This window comes from Chelonoidis abingdonii, chromosome 4 (genome assembly GCF_003597395.2).
Source record: "Chelonoidis abingdonii isolate Lonesome George chromosome 4, CheloAbing_2.0, whole genome shotgun sequence".
Taxonomy (NCBI): Eukaryota; Metazoa; Chordata; order Testudines; family Testudinidae; genus Chelonoidis; species Chelonoidis abingdonii.
This window is the reverse complement of record NC_133772.1, coordinates 87,403,972-87,421,436: the sequence shown is the minus strand read 5'-3', so window position 1 is coordinate 87,421,436 and position 17,465 is coordinate 87,403,972. Positions and strand designations below refer to the sequence as shown.

Here is a 17,465-nt window from a genome sequence, read left to right as displayed (position 1 = left end):
CCCTTTCCCTCCAGTCCTGCACTTTTTGATTCTCTGTGACAGAGTGCTTCATAACTGCTTGCAGCATGTCGTCTTTGCTTTTCCACGGCTTCTTCCGGAGGTTTTGTAGTCTTTGAGACATTGATAACATGGGCAGCCGAGATCTCAAGGTTGCTTCTGTAAAGGCAAAAAATGCAACACTTAACAGAGGCAGCATTGTTTATACCAGACAGTTATTCCCACACAGTTAAGGAGTGTAACAGTCTTCACAACAGCATAATTTTCCCATCCCAAAGAGCGTGCACATAACCCACGGGAGCCCTGAAATGGTGAGTAATGGGGAATGCTTGCTTCAGGGCTCTACTGACCTTGGGGTTTCTGTGCGTTGGGGAAAGCAAACAGCTGCCGGGTGCACCTACACTGAACACTATCCCAACATTTTCCACAGGAGTTGAGTTGATCTTGGAAGATATCTCGCTGCTGTGGGTCACCTAGGAAGCACAGGAGGGTCTTCTACAGCAATGCGGATTCCATCCTGGCCCCTATGCAGCTTGCCTGTGTGCAGTAATGGTCCCCCCACTCCTCGCGGCACAGTGGTGCGGACGTGTTAGCCTGACTGGGACAAGGACCACAGTGGCTCTCCCAATAAAGTTGCGCAAGCGCACTGCCCACACTCTGGTTGAAACCTTTGAAGAGATTACCGAGGCTGATTACTGCAACGTGATAGACCACATCAATGCGCTATTCAGCATCTAGGCATGCATGCAGCCCTAACCCTCCCTCCTCTCCTGAAACATTTCCATCACGAAAATAATAGCTGCTTACCAGGAACCCGCTCCTCTGTTTGTCCTCCACCAAGTACCGCCTGCTGCGACTGGCTACCTTCTTCCTGGCTTGAGAAGAGCTCCTGGCTGCATGTCTCCAGGGACTCCGGGGTGTCTTCCCCCACCCCAGTACCCTCACTCTCGCTTTCCTCCTCCTCCTCCCCCCCGCCCCTGCTCCAAAGTGTCCACTGTGGTCCTCAGATTGGCGGTGGGGTCACCCCCAAATATCGTGTCCAGCTCTTTGTAAAAACAGCAGGTCGTGGGGGCAGCGCTGGAGCGGCAGTTTTCCTCACAGGCTTTGCAATAGGCACTCTGCAGCTCCTTCACTTTAACCCTGCACTGCAGTGTGTCCCGATCATGGCCCCTTATATCTGCCCATAGGTATCATAATTCCTACGGCTGGAGCACCACTGGGACTGCACAGCTTCCTCCCCCCAAACACTGATGAGGTCCAGCAACTCGCCATTGCTCCATGCTGGAGCTCATTTCCCATGTGGAGCCATGGTCACCTGAAAAGATTCACTGATTGCACTCCACATCTGGCTGAGCAAACAGGAAGGGGATTTTTTTTAATTCCCGGGCATTTAAAGGGTGGGTCACCTGAGGCCAGGGCAGTAGAGTTCGAACTGATGAGCAGAGTGGCTGAACAGGCATTCTGGGATATCTCCGAATACCTCTGGAGCCCAATAACAGCGCTTTTGGTGGCCACACTGGTGGAGCAGCGCTGGAGCAGCAGCTCTATAGTCATTATTCCCAAGGCCGAGGTGGAGTACAACCAGCGCTGTAGTCAGGGAGATACAGCGCTGTATGTGCCTTGCAAGTGTGGATGGTGAGTGAGTTGCAGCACTGTAAAGCCACTGCCAGCGCAGCCAAGCCCTGAGTGATGTTAGGCATTGCTGATCAGGGAACTAAACGAGCTTCACCCTCAAGTGCCTGCCCATCACACACAACTGAATATATTCATAGATTTAAAGGCAGACAGGAATAATTATTACACTCTGATCACCAGCTCTACATAGCAACAGCCATAGAACCTCATCTCCTAGGAATGTCTGCATCAAGCCCTACTCTGCTGTACTGGCTGGGGTTCTGTGACAGTAACATATTTGTCTCTTCAGTCTGCATAAAGATCAGGTGATGCAGGCAAACATCATTTCAGATGGGACTAAATCGGCCCTGTTTTATTCTATTGGGATGGGTGATGAGCCATGCTGGGATGGACAAACTAGGCTAGAGTAAAGGGAAAACACCAGTCTCCATCCTTTACTCAAAATTCAAACCAAACCCTTCTTGAGCTTCAGAAAAGTTTAACACCTTCATCTTCTGCCTCCTGCTTGCAGCCAGAGTTTGGCTGAGGGTTTTACAGGGTTTAGCAGACCTCAGTAAGGCCTGGTCTACACTACGCGTTTAAAGAGCATTAAATCGATTTAACGCTGTACCCGTCCACACTACAACGCCCTTTATATCGATATAAAGGGCTCTTTAAATCGATTTCTGTACTCCATCCCGATGAGAGGAGTAGCGCTAAATTCGATATTAACATATCGGATTACGGTTAGTGTGGATGGAAATCGACGTTATTGGCCTCCGGGCGGTATCCCACAGTGCACCACTGACCGCTCTGGACAGCAATCTGAACTCGGATGCAGCGGGCAGGTAAACAGGAAAAGCCGCGAAACTCCACCCCCCGTTTTGACTTACATTTCTGTTTGCCCAGCGTGGAGCTTGATCAGCATGTGTGCGTGGTGCAGTCTCAAGATCAAAAGGCTCGGCATGGCCGGACGGAGATACTAGGATCTGATCGCTGTATGGGGAGACAAATCCTGTTGTATCGAGAGCTCTGTTACAGAACACGAAATGCCAAAGCGTTTAGAACAAAAATCTCCCGGATACACAGCCGCTGCATGACAAGCGTAACGGGAAGCCCAGAACTCAAAATGACGCTCATGTGAGGGGGTCACTGAGGACTCAGCTATCCCACAGTCCACAGCAGTCTCTGAAAAGTTATTTGCATTCCTGGGCTGAACTCAATGTTGGTAGTTCCAAACACAGGTCTGGCGGTTGGTTCAGGGAATAGCTCTCAGTTTCCCCCACCACCCCCACACGTTGAAAGAAGGGGAAAAGAAATCATTTTCTTGACTTCTTTCAATGTGCACCCTATGTGTACTGAATGCTGATGGTAGACGCGTGCTGAGCCAGTGAAGGCATATTGCTCCTCTCCCTCTCCCCGTGGTAGATGTACAATATGACTGATATCCGTCGTCGCCATTCAGCCTTGTGATGTCCTGCTGGCCTCAGATGAGGCTGGCGGGGGCCTGGGTAAAAGGGGAATGACTCCCAGTTTACTCCCAGTAGATGTTTACATAGGCTGGAGCGTCTTCATCAGAGCAACTGGGGGCTGAGCTTCATCAGCCCCTCCCGTTTCCTGTGTAAAGAAAAGATTCCTATACTGCCTGGCTGTCTAAGCCCCGGGAGCTGCGGCTCCCCTCATTTTATTTCACTAACAAGTCTCTGTTTCTTAGTTCCTGCATTCTTATAACTTCATGATCAACAAATGGGGGGGGACACTGCCTGGTAGCCCAGGAAGGTTGGGGGAGGAGGGAAGCAATGAGTGGGTGGGTTGGCAGGGGCACCCTGTGATACTGACACGGAGCAGCTGTGCTGCTGATACACTGGTCCTCTAATACACTTGCCCCATTATTTAGGCAGGAATCGATCTATTTTTAGTAAAACATTAGGGAGGATTGACTCAGTCCAAGTGATCAATCCAATTTGATTTTGCTTGCGCTCGGACGATTTCAGCCAGGGGCACTCATGATAAGCAGCGGACAGTACAGAGGGGGAGAGATAACCGTCATCTCATTGCCGTTTTTCTCCGGCAGTAGACGGATTAAGAACGACCAGTAACCATCTCTGACGTATCATTGCAAAAGCAAGTGAATGCTGTGTGCTAGAGCTGGAGTATGCCTCTCTCTCCGCGGCATCCAGTACACATACAGGTGCCGAAAAAAAAAAGCTGAACGGCGTCCATGGTGGTCGTGTATGCATCTCCAGGCAATTCCAGGGAAAAACGGCGCAGAAAGGATCTGTCAGCTGAAGTTTCTGGAGGAAGTGAATGACCTGATGACATTACCCAGAACCACCCCACGACAATAATGATTCAACCAGTAATTCAAGGGGCGGGGAGACTGCAGGGAACTATGGATAGCTATGAAGAGCTACCCACAATGGCAACGCTTTCACGAAATGAGTTAGCTCGGGACCATGGACGCACAACGCCGAATTACTGTGCCTAGTGTGGCCGCATGAAATCGAATTTATAATATCAGTTTTATAAAACCGATTTTAGCTAATTCGATATTATCCCGTAGTGTAGACGTGGCCTGACTGAGGTTTGGATCTGCAAACTTGAAAGCAGGGAAGGCTCAGGTACTGGTCCCATTTTATCTGAGCCACCAAAATTGTGTGGTTAAAGTGAATAAAAAGTTCTCCCCCTTCTCTATTTACTGCAAAACCCAGAAGTATCGAAGTACTACGTTAGTAGCTGTTCTTGCGTAATGCCCAGCTCAGCCGTTGGAAACCAGGCAGGACTAGAAGGATCACAAGACAGTTTGTTTTCACAAGACTCTAGATGAGTGGGGCTGGGCTTTTTTATTCAGTGGATCTGGTTTGTGCTTGTTTAAAATAGTCCTGTTTTGTTTTCTTTCCTTATGGCAATGAATTCAGTTGTTAGCCAGCACAGCCCAGGTGTTCTGTCATTTAAACTCTTCTCCACTGCCAGCCACCAGATACTGCCCAGCCAGGAACATGGTTGTTATGAATGGAACAGTTTGTCACTCTCAGAGTAGTGTGACTGGGACCTTTGCTAAACTCCACTTTCACCCATCCAACACTCCTAACCACCACCTCCCATTGCCCCCCAAAGCAAGAGGGCATCTCTCACCTAGATCTTCCTCACATGGATACCAGGTGGATGTCACTTGGGCATGCCAGAGAACGGTTGCTGGCCTTACCTGTACATGAGCGGCTGGTGTACAGAGGAACCAGGTGACTGTACAGTATTAACTCCTCTGCTGAGATCTCTGTGATGGTGATTCAGACCATGAAGGAGCCGACCTCTAATACTGTCTGTCAGAGGAGATCCACGGTCCTCTATTCGAAATAAAATGCTATACGTGAATAATATGATCCATCCACTGTGACCTCTTCTATAGGGTTGCTGTGAACTTGGGAGAGTTAAAGCATCTGTTCTCTGACTGATGAGTGCTGTAAGCCTGTGATACCTATTAATGGGAGCTACAATCGTGCAGGCAGTGGATATTAGACTCCTTCCTTTCCTCCATCAATGGGCATGCAGCAGTATCTCTTAGGCACGGAAGCCTTTTGCCATTACCACAAAAGAATGGCAGAGAGAAACCAGATATTTCCCATGCCCCTGCGGAGGCATGAGGGCACGCTCTGGAGGGGTGAGAGGAAGCTGCTTAGCCTTCTTTTATTAAAATAGTCCTTTTTTTTATAATGCACTTTTTAAAAAAAACATAATAAATAATTCGCTATCCAGAAGGTCCATTCTGGTCAAAACTCCAGCACCTCCCAGTGGAGTTGTCTGTCCCAGCAGAGCATATAACATGACGTGATGTAGGACAGGTAGCCATGACAGTGATTTCAGACCAAGGCCTGCAGAATTCCCCTTCTTTAGAGCCCTCTCTGCACCCAGTAAAATGTTAGGGGAGAGAAGATGGCACTCTAGGATAAAATGTACTGAGGCAGCTTGTCCTGCTGGAGCTGTGACTGGCATTGGGCAAGTCACTGCTCCAGTTATGATTGGCACTGCAGCGTTTCTCACTGCTGGTTTCAGGGCTAACACTCAGCAGTCACTGTGCTGAGGAAACATATTGCTGGGATTATGGCTAGCTCTCAGCACGTTGTTGCCACTGCCCTGGAAGAAGGTAGCAAGACACTGCAGTGGAGAAAAAAAAAATGTTATCTACCTGTAACTGTTGTTCTTATAGACATGTTACAGCCATGTAGTCTAATTAGATGTGTGCACACACCCAGTGCACTGGAGCTTGAGAATTTTGCCTAGTAATACCTGTAAGGGTGGGGCACACATCCTGCAGCCATATCCCAATCCCCATGCCATATAAGGGCAGCACTGTCCCAACCTCCTCTTTTCTTTTGCACTGAACATCAGAAGTACAGCACAGACTCCAATGCAGAGGGAACAAAGGGTGGGGCATACAATACATATCTGCATCACACCTCCAAGAGCAATGTTACAGGTAGGTAAACATTTTTTTTCTTTTCTTGGAGCAGATGCAGCTGTGCATTCTACTCAGGTGACTTCCAAGCAGTACTCATAGGAGGTGGGGCTTGGAGTCTGTTTACACAAGGACTGCAAAATTGCCTTCCCAATGTTTGCATCTCATCTGGGTGCAGCAGTAAGGCCAGAGCGGTTTGTAAAAATATGCACAGAGAATCAAGTGGCAGCCCTGCAACTGTCCAATCTTGGAATGGCAGTTAGGAATGCTGTCCATGTTGCCTGGGCTCTTTGAGGTGGTGTAGCTTGGACTACTTTGCATGCTGTCATGATACAGGAACTTAGACACGTGGAGACTGTTCGTAAAGAGATCACTTGACCCTTCATGCGGTCTGTGCGTGACACAAACAAATGAGATCAGGAGCAGAAAGCTTTGGTCCTATCCAGATAAAAAGCTAAACATCACCTGGCACCCAGTGTGTGAAGATATTCCTCTGGGATGGAACGTGGCTAGGAATGAACACTAGTAAGTATATAGCTTGTTTCAAATGAAACTGGGAAACCACTTTGGATAAAAACTTAGGGTGTGGCTGCAGGGTTACTTTGTCTTCCAAAAATTGTGTGTAATGGAGCTCCACTGTTAAAGCCTATAACCCAGCCACCCTCCTTGCAGACGTCACCTCAAAGAAGGCAGTTTGCTGACATGGAGGGGTGAAAGAAGTTGCTAGAGATTCAAATGGAGGCCCCATAAAAGTCTCTAAGACAGTATTAAGGTCCCACAAAGGAATTGGCTCTTTAACCAGCAGATGGAGATGAGTGATTCCTTTCAAGAACCTCACTACCATGGAGTTTGAAAGCACTGACTTCCCATGGATGGATGGATGAAATGCTGGAATTGCTGCCAGGTGGACTCTCAATGAAATAAGTGCCAGACCTTAAGATTGAAGGTGTAACACGTACTCCAAGATATTCTGGATATAAGCCAGCTTTGTATTTGTTGAAGCCACAGAGGTCAAGGATAGGTCTCACCCCTCCCTTGGGCTTGGGATCCAGGAAAGACTGTGAGTAGAGCCCTGACCCCAATGCCGGAAGGGAACTTCCTCTACAGCCCCCAGAGCCATTAGAGACTGAACCTGTTCAAGAAGCAGTATCTTGTGAGAGGGGTCCCTGAAGAGGGGAGGGGGAACATGGATGGGGGAAGAACTGGATGGCATAACATGATCTGACAGTGTTTTGGACCCAGTTCGCTGTGGTAATCGATTCCCAAGAACTGTAAAAATGAACGAGCCTGTCCCCAAACAGAGGGGATGGGGAAGAAGAGGACACCACTAGATTGCTGTCCTGGACACATGAGTCAAAATAGGAACTTGCTGGATGCCGGGGCAGGGTTGCAGCACAAGGGGAGCCATCTGGTTAAACCCAGAACCAGAGGATTCTACTACCCTTCTGGGAATAGTCCTGCTGCCTTAAATGAAGGAAGGGTTGTCTGAAAAAATACTGTGGGTGGTATTGCTGCTGCTGCCCACTACAGTGGCATCTCTTCATGGCAAGAGTACAAACTCCCCAAGAATGTAAAGTAGCTCAGGAGCCTTTAAAAGAGCGCAGGATTTTGTCATTTTTTTCTGAAAACAAAACTCGTCCATCAAATGGTAATTCATCAACGATCTGCTGCACATCGGGCTCAGACTGAATTCTGCAGCCCTGAGGCCCTCGTAGTCACAGCTGATGTCATAATTCTGGCCATAGCATCTACCACATCCAGAGCTGACTGCAACGAGGTCGTGGCCACTATACGGCCTTCCACAATGAGTACCATAAACTCTTCCCTGGAGGATTCTGGCAACTTGTCCTTGAACACGCACACGGCCAACTAACTGACAAAGTCATATTTAGAGAGCAACGCCTGCTAGTCCACGATGTGCATTTGCAGGGAAGAGGGGAGATAAATCTTCCTTCCCATTAGTCCATCCTCTTGGACCCTTTAGTCTTAAGGGTAGACTTATACCTCCCCTACCGTGCCCTGTCATTCGCTTCAGTTACCATCAGAGTGTTAGGGTCCAGGTGGGAGTGGAAACCCTCAGAATCCTGCATGGGAGTGAAGTCCTGTTTCTCCAAATGCTTCACTGTGGGAGTGTGATACAGCATGGCCAGAGGGCAGCATGAGAGTGTTAGCAGGGGGCCTTATTCCCTGCCAAGGGAGGAAGGTTTGCTTTAGATTAACTAGAACACCTGACTCCAATTAGAGCACCTGACTTCAGTCATGTGATAAAAACCCCTGCTTCAGTCAGACAGTGTGGGAGTTGAAGGAGGAAGGTTTGATTGGAGCAGAGTGCAGGTTGCAGAAGTTGGAGAAGAGAAGAGTTTGATAAGAGAGAAATAGAAAGTTTGGAGGAGTGCTGCGGTGGATTGTGAAGTCCAGAAGAAACCCTAGGTAAGGGGCACCAGGCTTGTGTAGAAGGGAGGCAAGAAGCCCTTCACAAGCTGAAGGGTAGGAGAGGGAAGTAACCCAGGGGAAGGAACCGCTAGTTCAAGTGGTTCACCACAACCCTCAGGGCCCCTGGGTTGGGACCTGGAGTAGAGGGCGGGCCCAGGTCCCTCCCTCTCCACTCTCCTCCTCCAAGGACACTAGTGGAGTAATTAAGAACCGGTTCAGAGGCAAGCAATAGCGCCCTGAACCTACCCCAGAGAAGAGAAAGCGCGAGACCCAGCAGAACAGTACCAGCAATTTGCCACAAAGGCAACAGAGTGCATTTGCAGGCTTCAGAAGAGCCTTGTTTATTGGGATGCTTACTCTCTCTGGAGCTGATGACTGGAGAATATCCAGCAGCTTAAATGTATTCTCCTGCAGAAATTCTGCCTGGATACCCAGGGTAGTGGCCACACGCCTTCGGAAGTCCTGATATACTTTAAAATAATCTGTAAAATAGCTCTCCCACATGATGGACAATGCATGAACCCTGGTGAGGGCAGCCAACTACTCCAATTATTATTATACTAACACTAAACTTAACTTAAGGACTTAAGGTACTACTAACTACTACATACAAGAAAAAGTCTCTCAGACCAAGACCAAGAGTGTGAGGTGAAAAACACCACATAAGAACATAAGAATGGCCATACTGGGTCAGACCAATGGTTCATCTAGCCCAGTATCCTGTCTTCCGACTGTGGCCAATGCCAGGTGCTTCAGAGGGAATGAACAGAGCAGGCAATTATCAAGTGATGATGGAGCTTCAAATCTAGCCACAGGTCATGCAAAAAAACTGAGGGGGTTGGGGTGGTGCTGCCCTTATATGGCCAAAGGAGGGGCTAAGACATCAGGGGGCGAGTGCAGTTCCTATGAGTATTGCTAGGCAAAATTCTCCAATGCCAGTGCACTGGGTGTGCACATACCTAAGCAGAATACACAGCTGTGTCTACTCGAAGTTCCATTACAAGTTGCCTCTGCAACTGACTTTAATTATTCTTGTTACCAATGACTCTTAAAAAGGGGCAGAAAAGAATTAATATTCTGGTTTTAAATGGAAGATAATAGTCACCTTTGATCCTTAGCTGAATGTGTCTGCTCTCCATCTTGCCATTTGAAGTTATGCATGTGTACATCCCAGCATCCTCAGCTCTGACACGGCTTATCACCAAGGAACTGTCAGACTGGTAGGCATGCCTACAGATAGAACACATGCAGTTACATACGAGAACCTGGCTATGGATGCTGATTGTCTAAAGCCACATTCTGATGGGCCAGTTGGGCCTGTTTATGTCACAACTGCAATGACTTCCCTGGGGTGAATGGCTGAGTCCTCATCACTGGAATACAAAACTCCTCAGGCTATTGAATGGGTGAGAGGAGGGGAGACAGAGGTCAAGAGGAAGCTGAGATGGAGAAACAAAGGGGAGGGAGGAGACACAGTGACTGTTTTAAATTGTCCCCTCCCTTGAAGTGCCGAGCTGCCCTTTCAGCCATAGTGTGTGGCCCTTCACTGTAAAACAAGACTTGGAACTGTTCAATATTCCCACCTTAGTTTTTACAATAGAAGGTGACTACTGGGCAACAAACTGCTGCAGGAGACCTCCCAGAAAACTCTGTAAAGCTGAGATTTAAGAAGGGTTTCTCGAAACAGTTAAATTTTCAATGGGATGAGCGGCCACAATCTGACAGCATTAAGGCACTCCAAGGTATACATGGTAGGCTATCGATGCACTTCCTGGACAACGCTATTGTCTTCCAACAACACTGAAAAGGACTTTGCACTCAAAACTCACTTGTGTAACCACTTGTGAATTGGATGTTGTTGCTGAAAGTTGGCCATGTGATAATCCTTTTCCACCTGATAATACATAAGTGTTCAGCTGCACCACATCGAACAATTAACGTCCTATTTGTTATTGCTATGCCTAGGTCTTTCTGGTATCACTTAGTAGTGGGGTTCAGTTAGGAGAGGCTTTTCCAGTTTACCTAGTGATTTTGTTTTTTGAGAATGTTCTAGAAAAAAGATTCTGCAAACTGTAATGGCGGAGAGGGAGGGGTTGGTGATGTCGGAACAGGAATTGCAACATGGGACCAGACTTACCTGTCAGATGATAGTGGCTTCCCATCTTTCTGCCACTCAATTCTGGGGAAGGGAGAAGAACCAGCCTTGCAGAGAAGATGTATGGTCTGTCCCAAGGTTGCCTCCACTACAGAGGACTCAGCTCCTTCCAGGATGACTCTGACAGACAGAGAGATGATTTCACTCCCTGTGTCCATCTCTCGCTCCCCCACCCTTTCTCTGGTTTCTCTAAGGGTATATCTTCACTGAAGCTGGAGGCATAATCTCCAACTTCAGTAGATATACCCACGTTAGTTCTGATTGAGCGTTTGTGCTAAACAGAGAAGTGTAGCCACACTGGCAGGAGGGACTCGCTGCCTATGTATGATCCTGTCTGAAATCATAGGTACATACTTGGACAGCTATGCCCTCTCTCTGATGTGACTACTCTTCTATTTTTAGCACACTGGCTCAACCAGAGCTAATGCAGCTATGTCTACCCAAGTTGGAAATCATGCCTCTAGCTCCAGGGTAGACATACCCGTAAGGTAGCCCTTCAGGACAGGATGAGAGTTGCACAATAGTGAGCTAAGGTGACCCAGAGGTCTGTTATATATAGCTCTGTAAGAGACTAGAGGCTTGAGAGCCTGCACTCGGCAATCCAGGGCTAGACCTCTCCTAGGAGGGAGAAGACGGATCTTGACAAGCTGAATGCTATGGATAGCCAATTGATGAGGTAGAGGCAGAGACCATTAAAACCCCTTAGTCTGGGAGAACTAAATCAAATCTGAATCCAGGTCCCCGGAGCCACCAAGCTAGTGTTTTCTCTAGACTTACAATTGAACTAAATCCTGAAATCCAAATGCCTTTGATATGTAGGGTGTTCATCAGCTGGATCTGGATCCGTCTCTAGTATTAACCTACTGCTGCTCCGTTACCATGCCAAAATAAAGTCTTGAAATTGCAGACAGGGCCAAATTTAACCCTGATGTAAGCAGGCACAACCCCTGTTGATTTAAATGGGAGCCAGAGCTGGCCAACAAGGATCCCTGTAAAGTGCTCACTTGATATAAAGGATGGAGATTAAGGGCCAAATCCTGCATTCCTTACACACCCAATACTTCCACTCAAGTCAATGGCTGTATGAGATGTGCAGGACTGGGCTCCAGAAGAGGTAAAGTGGGTCCTAGACATCCCCATCCCATGGACAGTTGGCTTTCCACAGGCACACTATTGTAAATAATCTGTAGTGGGACATTTCAGAAGAGTGAGTTAATTGTGGATTGAAAAACATTTCCCCCTGTAGAAGATGGCACTCGATGCTTCAGTATCACAGTGGGGTAGTATAAAAGTGTCACCTGTACAAGCTTCGCTGCAAGGTGGAACCTGGCGAGGTTTGATGCCCAAATCCATCCACCCCAGGAGTGTCTGCTCCAGAGGAACTCCGCCACTGCTCATGTTCATGCTGCACCACCTGCCCATTGACAGTTAGCTGCCTCTCTGAGTGCCCAGACACCATTGTTTCCCCTCTCCCATGCAGCCGGCTTGATTGGTCTGTCCTCCTTCCCCCAGGAGCTGCAGAGTGATGAGAACCCCAGTGCTGGCTAACCAATGTGCCATTCCTCTGTGAAGACTCTGGCAGTATATCCACATTCATGGTCCTTCTCCAACCATTCTCCCTGTGGTGCAGCCCTGTGCCCTGCCATGCTGTATGGCTATCAGGCCCAGGTTGGCCAATGTGGAAGGACCCTCGTGTTTCTCCTTCTTGGCTATGACTCTCAGTTCCTCTTGCAGATGGCTGCGGGTGTCCTTGGGCTTCTCCCTCTCGTAGGTGAGAGCCAGAGTGGATGTGCGAAGTCCCCCTGTGGTGCTGGTGCCCCACGCTGCTTGTTCCCATGGAGCCTTGGCAGGCCCTCATGCACTCCTCCTCTGAGGCAAAGTTGTTTGTGTTACCATGGCAACCACCATACCAGAACCGGTTGCACTTGCCAACAGCATTTACAAAGTACCAGCGAGTGGTCCAATCTGTGCAGGGGCCCTGGGCACTGGGCAGCAGACACTTGACAGGATATGCTACCAACAAACGGCAGAAAAGAAAGAGAGACCTGATTGTGAGAGCTGACTCCTGGAATCTTCTTTCTACTGAGCACATAGTTTCATCACCATGCTATCCAAGGCTGCTGTCCATGGATGGAGAATTCTCATGGGTAGCACACCCAGCTAGGCAGTAGGAGATTGGGGTTCTATTCTTAACTCTGCCCTTGAGCAAGACACACTCACCTCTCTGTGTCTCAGTTCCTTATGTGTAAAATGGAGATAACACCACCTACCTCCCAGGAGCTGCTGGTCTTCATTTAGGTTTTATAGCCCAGCACAGTGTTACACAATTGTGAGTTATTCTTGTACTCGGGGGTTCCTGCTATGGGACTGGAGAGGGAGGAAGGGTGTCATTCCAAGTTCATCCAGCCCAAGGCTTGAAACCAGAACTGGTCACAAAACCTAGGGTAACACAAGGTGCTCTGAACCCCACATGCTAGGACAGAGGAATAAATGTAACCCCGTGGCACTATGAACCTTGGGCTTTCTGCTGGCTGACAGGCACTATTCTGACTCCCTAGAGCCATGATGAATCGGAGAAACAGCTTCAGATGTTACAGCCTAGATTATGAGTGGCAACTGTAGGGGTGTGGAGGAGTGAGCGAGAAGTTGTTCCTTCCCGGGGGTGGCTGGGCAGAAATGCTCCCAGTGGCTGTCCCTGTGATCTGAGAAGGGGGTTGGGGAAGGTGATGTAATAAGCACACTCCTGACACTACTCTGCCAAGTACAGCTGGTGTCCTGGGGGATCGAGCAGCTCTATCCTAGAATGGGGAACTTGGAAAGCTCTCTGAGCTAAAGAACAAAACTGAGTGACACAATTTCCTTGGAGCTCCTCCTGGAGCACCATGCCTTTTTAGTGCCCCCTACTCAGAGATGTGGCTTAAAATCCTCAGCTGAAGCCCTAAGTGACACATTTGATCCCTAGTTATAGCCCTGAAACCATACTGCGGTCAATAGGCTTGTCTGGGGGGGGATATGGCCCACTGATAATGGGATGATTCCTAGCTTGTCTTCGGCAGCACATTTACTAAAATTGGAATGATACAGAGAAGATTAGCAAGGCCGCTATGCAAGGATGACTTGCAAATTCGTGAAGCATTCCATTTTTGTGGGGGGGAATAGCTCAGTGGTTTGAGGGTTGGCCTGCTAAACCCAGGGTTGTGAGTTCAGTCCTTGAGGGGGCCTTTTAGGGATTGCAGCAGGGGGAATCTGTCAGGGACAGTACTTGGTCCTGCTAGTGAAGACAGGAGACTGGACTCGATGAACTTTCAAGGTCCCTTTCAGTTCTAAGAGATACATATACCTCCATATTATGGATCAAGGCAAATGACAGGGGATCAATGCAAGCAGAGATGCCATGAGTGAGTCCTGGCCTGCAGAGTGGCCCTTATGAGGAAGTCCTATAGACTCCAACAGAGATGAAATCAATAGGAAGTTAATATGGGTTAATAGGAATTTCTCTAATTTTTTTTCCAACCATCATACAGAATCCTATTGCAGGGAGATTATTTTTATTACATTTTACAGGATAGGTGAAAAACCCTATACAAAGCTTCACATTTTCTATTACATTCTGCAGGACTTTCCTTTCAGGGGAGGCACATTTCTAAAGCAGGGAGCCAAAACATCACTTACGTTGGCTGGGTCTGTTGAGGCATCCTTCCCCTTGAGGTCCCGAAGCTGAAGCAATGTTGTCATAGCAACAGCCATACAAAGAACCTCGACACTCATCAGACGGGTTCTGCTGGGACAAAGCTTGGCTTGCCTTAGTGAAAGGAATTCAAATCCAAAAGTTACTGCTGCAGCACCAGGTATGGTATGGTATGGAATGTCAGTCATTATTCACTTAGGCTAGGTTAAAATGAGCAACTTTGAAGTGTGAAACTCTCCGTATCTCCTACGCCATCCAGCCCCTATTTGCATTTTGGCATGCCCCACTAACCTGTTGTGGACCACCTTGTTAGCCCAAACTGACTCTACACAGTCCTGGAACCTAGCATCTCCCACTGCAAAGACCTATCAACTGACATTATCAGGAAAAAACAATCACATCCAAGGTAGCCTCAGAATGGCAGGAACCATACGTCAAACACAGGCACAACAATTAAATACTTCCCTCTGTGCATGCAGTGCTGCCGATTTCTGGTTGCCTTGAGAGAGAGAGTTTGGTTCAGCGTCCTACAATGAGGAATATTGAGTCTTCCCCAAACGAGGGTGCTCCACTTGTCAACCTGGCAGCGCAAGCTGCAGCTGCCACTCCACCACCCGGACCCATGTCACGAAGGAATTCCACTGGGGCTCACTGAGCGGCAGCAGATAGGAAAGTTGACTTAGTGGGCATCTAGCATCCTCCCTCTATCAATTCCCCAGAGTTATAGTCAGGAGACATAAAGGAAGAGCAGAACAGGACATCAGTCTCTAGGGCCAGAGCCAAACCCTGAAAACAATGGACTATTTCAACCAGATCTCAATATTATTAGCAAAAGGTTCTAGAGAGTTCTGGCACTTACTTACCACTGGGGAGGCTGCAGTGGGCCTGTTTCTGCTCACATAATCATCACTGTAATACTGCATGCAACCCACATTGTTGGGGCCCTGGGCAGCTGATATTCCATCAGGGCAGCATCCATACCTGCAGGGAAAAGATAAAGGGTTTTAGCAAAATCTTTCTTATTTGAAACCCTGACCCAACAAATGCAGTCTGTAAACATCAACCCAGTCATAGAGGGTGGTTCCACCAGCCCAAACCCCACTATTTCATCCAACCTGCTCTGAAGGCATGTGCTGAAAGGGCAGCCTTGCCCAAAGGGGCCAGAAGCCGGAGTGTGACCATCTGAGCAGCAGCCATGAGGGATCTGGCTGCAGTCCCAAGGGCCAGTTCCTGTGGCAATATCCTGATGGGAGCTGAACTGCCGGGATCCTGAAGGGCTTGAGTGAGATTCCCAGCGAAGAGGCAAGAAGTTGGAGCTATGATCTTCATTGGGCTGGAACTGTTGGTGTGTGGCGCTACCTTGGACTGTTCTTTCATTGCTATAAACTGAAAAGAAAAATCCTTAACGCATGCAGCCCATTTCAGGTGGGCATCAAAATCCAGTCTCTCTTTCCTCTGCGTCTGTTCAAAGCTCATTGATAGATGAAAGGAGTCCTCTACCAATCCGACTCTGAGGCCAGACCTGTTAACATACATTTTTCACCTGGGAGAAAGTCACAGGAAACTTCCTGACTGAAGCTTTGGTTCCCATTCACAATGAATTCTGGTTCCTTAAGATTACTGTGCTACCAGATAACCTATTACCCTTAAGAAATGGTCTCTAACAATATTCTTCCTGTCCTCGCACTAGTTCAGGTGACACTGTTAGCTACATCAGATTGGCAGTTTTGCCCCTCAAATATTCCTATTATAAAGTGACTGAGGGCAACTGTTTAGCAGGTTTCTCAATACACAGGGACTGGCCTTCGAAGGAATGATGACCTTAGTGAAGAATGAATATGGCATCAGTCACCTCAGATCACTTGCTGGCTACTCCCTTTCTTCTACCAACCCACCCAGCTCACTAACACACCTGAGATGACCCCAACCTGTTTCACTTCCTCCTCCAAGTGGGGGTTCCCTGTTCTCCCAGATTCTCTGGGTGTCTTTAGTTCCCATATATCTTTTGTATCAGCTGCAGTAGTTCAAAATTAGGCACTGGAGCTGCCAATGCAAGATTCTGGGACAGACTTGAAACTTAAAGATGCCTGCAACACAAAACCAAGTGGAAACAGGGGAACTCTTCTAGAGAGGAGATGGGGAGAAAGTCTGCAGGTGGCGAAGAAAGGTTTGGGACTGGCCTGCTGACAAGGGACCATAGTAAACTTATTTTTCTCCTGGCGACCTCTTGGAGTGCCTCCTTGGCAGTCATATCTATTTACCCTATGCCTAATGCTGCCCATATCAAAATCAAAATGCATACATATATACATTCCTTTATGAATTTGTATCTAGATACAACTCAATATAGATATAAAAGGATCTACAAATTTTTCCTCACCCTAGGATTCCTGGCAGCTCATGGAAACCACATAAAGGAAGGAAATAAAGAAAACAGTGAGGAGGACATCATAAAAGAAAACATAAGACCTCCAAACCTGTTGTGCCACTGTCTGGGTAGTAGCGGGTCAGCAAGTACTCTCGGCTGATGTCATACCCTGTGGTATCCTGCATACTGGGAACCTCTGCAAGGAGATGGAAAAATGACAGAATATAGGCGGTGGGTTGGACTAGTGAATACAGGTGTCTGTATTCACCTGTGCCATGGGATTGGACAGGAGAAGAAATATTCAGATTGGGATAAAGTGTCCCCAAAGTTATTTCAATTCGTGGGGGGACCCAGTGTGGGAGGAGCTTGGCATTGTTCTCTGTCAACCTGCACAATCCACTGCCACATTCCTATAAGGCAAAAAGAGGGAGAGAAAGCCCCTAGCCAACCAGATGACATATTGAAAATGTCACGTTGTGGATCTGCCATGACACAGCTGCGCACAGCAGCATCTCTTCAGCCTTTAGCTTTCAGGCCAGGAGGGGCAATATCCTAACTCTGGACAACAGAATCCATCTCTCACAGTGTGCCAAAAATTAATTGCCCAGCAAGGGCTAGTGAGACAGTAAGATGGATTAACAAAGATGACTATGGTTAGCACTGCAAAGCAATGGTGAAACATTGTCTGCTCTGTCATGTGAGACTTCAGGTAACTAATTCTGGGGCCCATTTTTAGGTTGCTGTTGCTTGAAGCCAA

At 48.0% G+C, this 17,465-nt stretch overlaps 1 protein-coding gene and 1 non-coding gene across 2 annotated transcripts in view; one reads left to right on the top strand and one right to left on the bottom strand.

Annotated features, from left to right (window-relative positions):
- PAPLN (papilin, proteoglycan like sulfated glycoprotein) overlaps positions 1–17,465 on the bottom strand; it is a 75,116-nt gene that overhangs the window by 6,962 nt on the left and 50,689 nt on the right. The window contains 8 exon segments of the mRNA XM_075065425.1: positions 4,817–4,955; positions 9,603–9,727; positions 10,635–10,772; positions 11,951–12,665; positions 14,325–14,454; positions 15,204–15,321; positions 15,456–15,726; positions 16,818–16,904. Of these exon segments, the coding sequence (XP_074921526.1) occupies positions 4,817–4,955; positions 9,603–9,727; positions 10,635–10,772; positions 11,951–12,665; positions 14,325–14,454; positions 15,204–15,321; positions 15,456–15,726; positions 16,818–16,904 (1,723 nt within the window).
- On the top strand, positions 13,696–13,799 carry LOC116825390 (U6 spliceosomal RNA). The gene has a single exon (XR_004373830.1). It is a non-coding gene; the product is annotated as a U6 spliceosomal RNA (small nuclear RNA).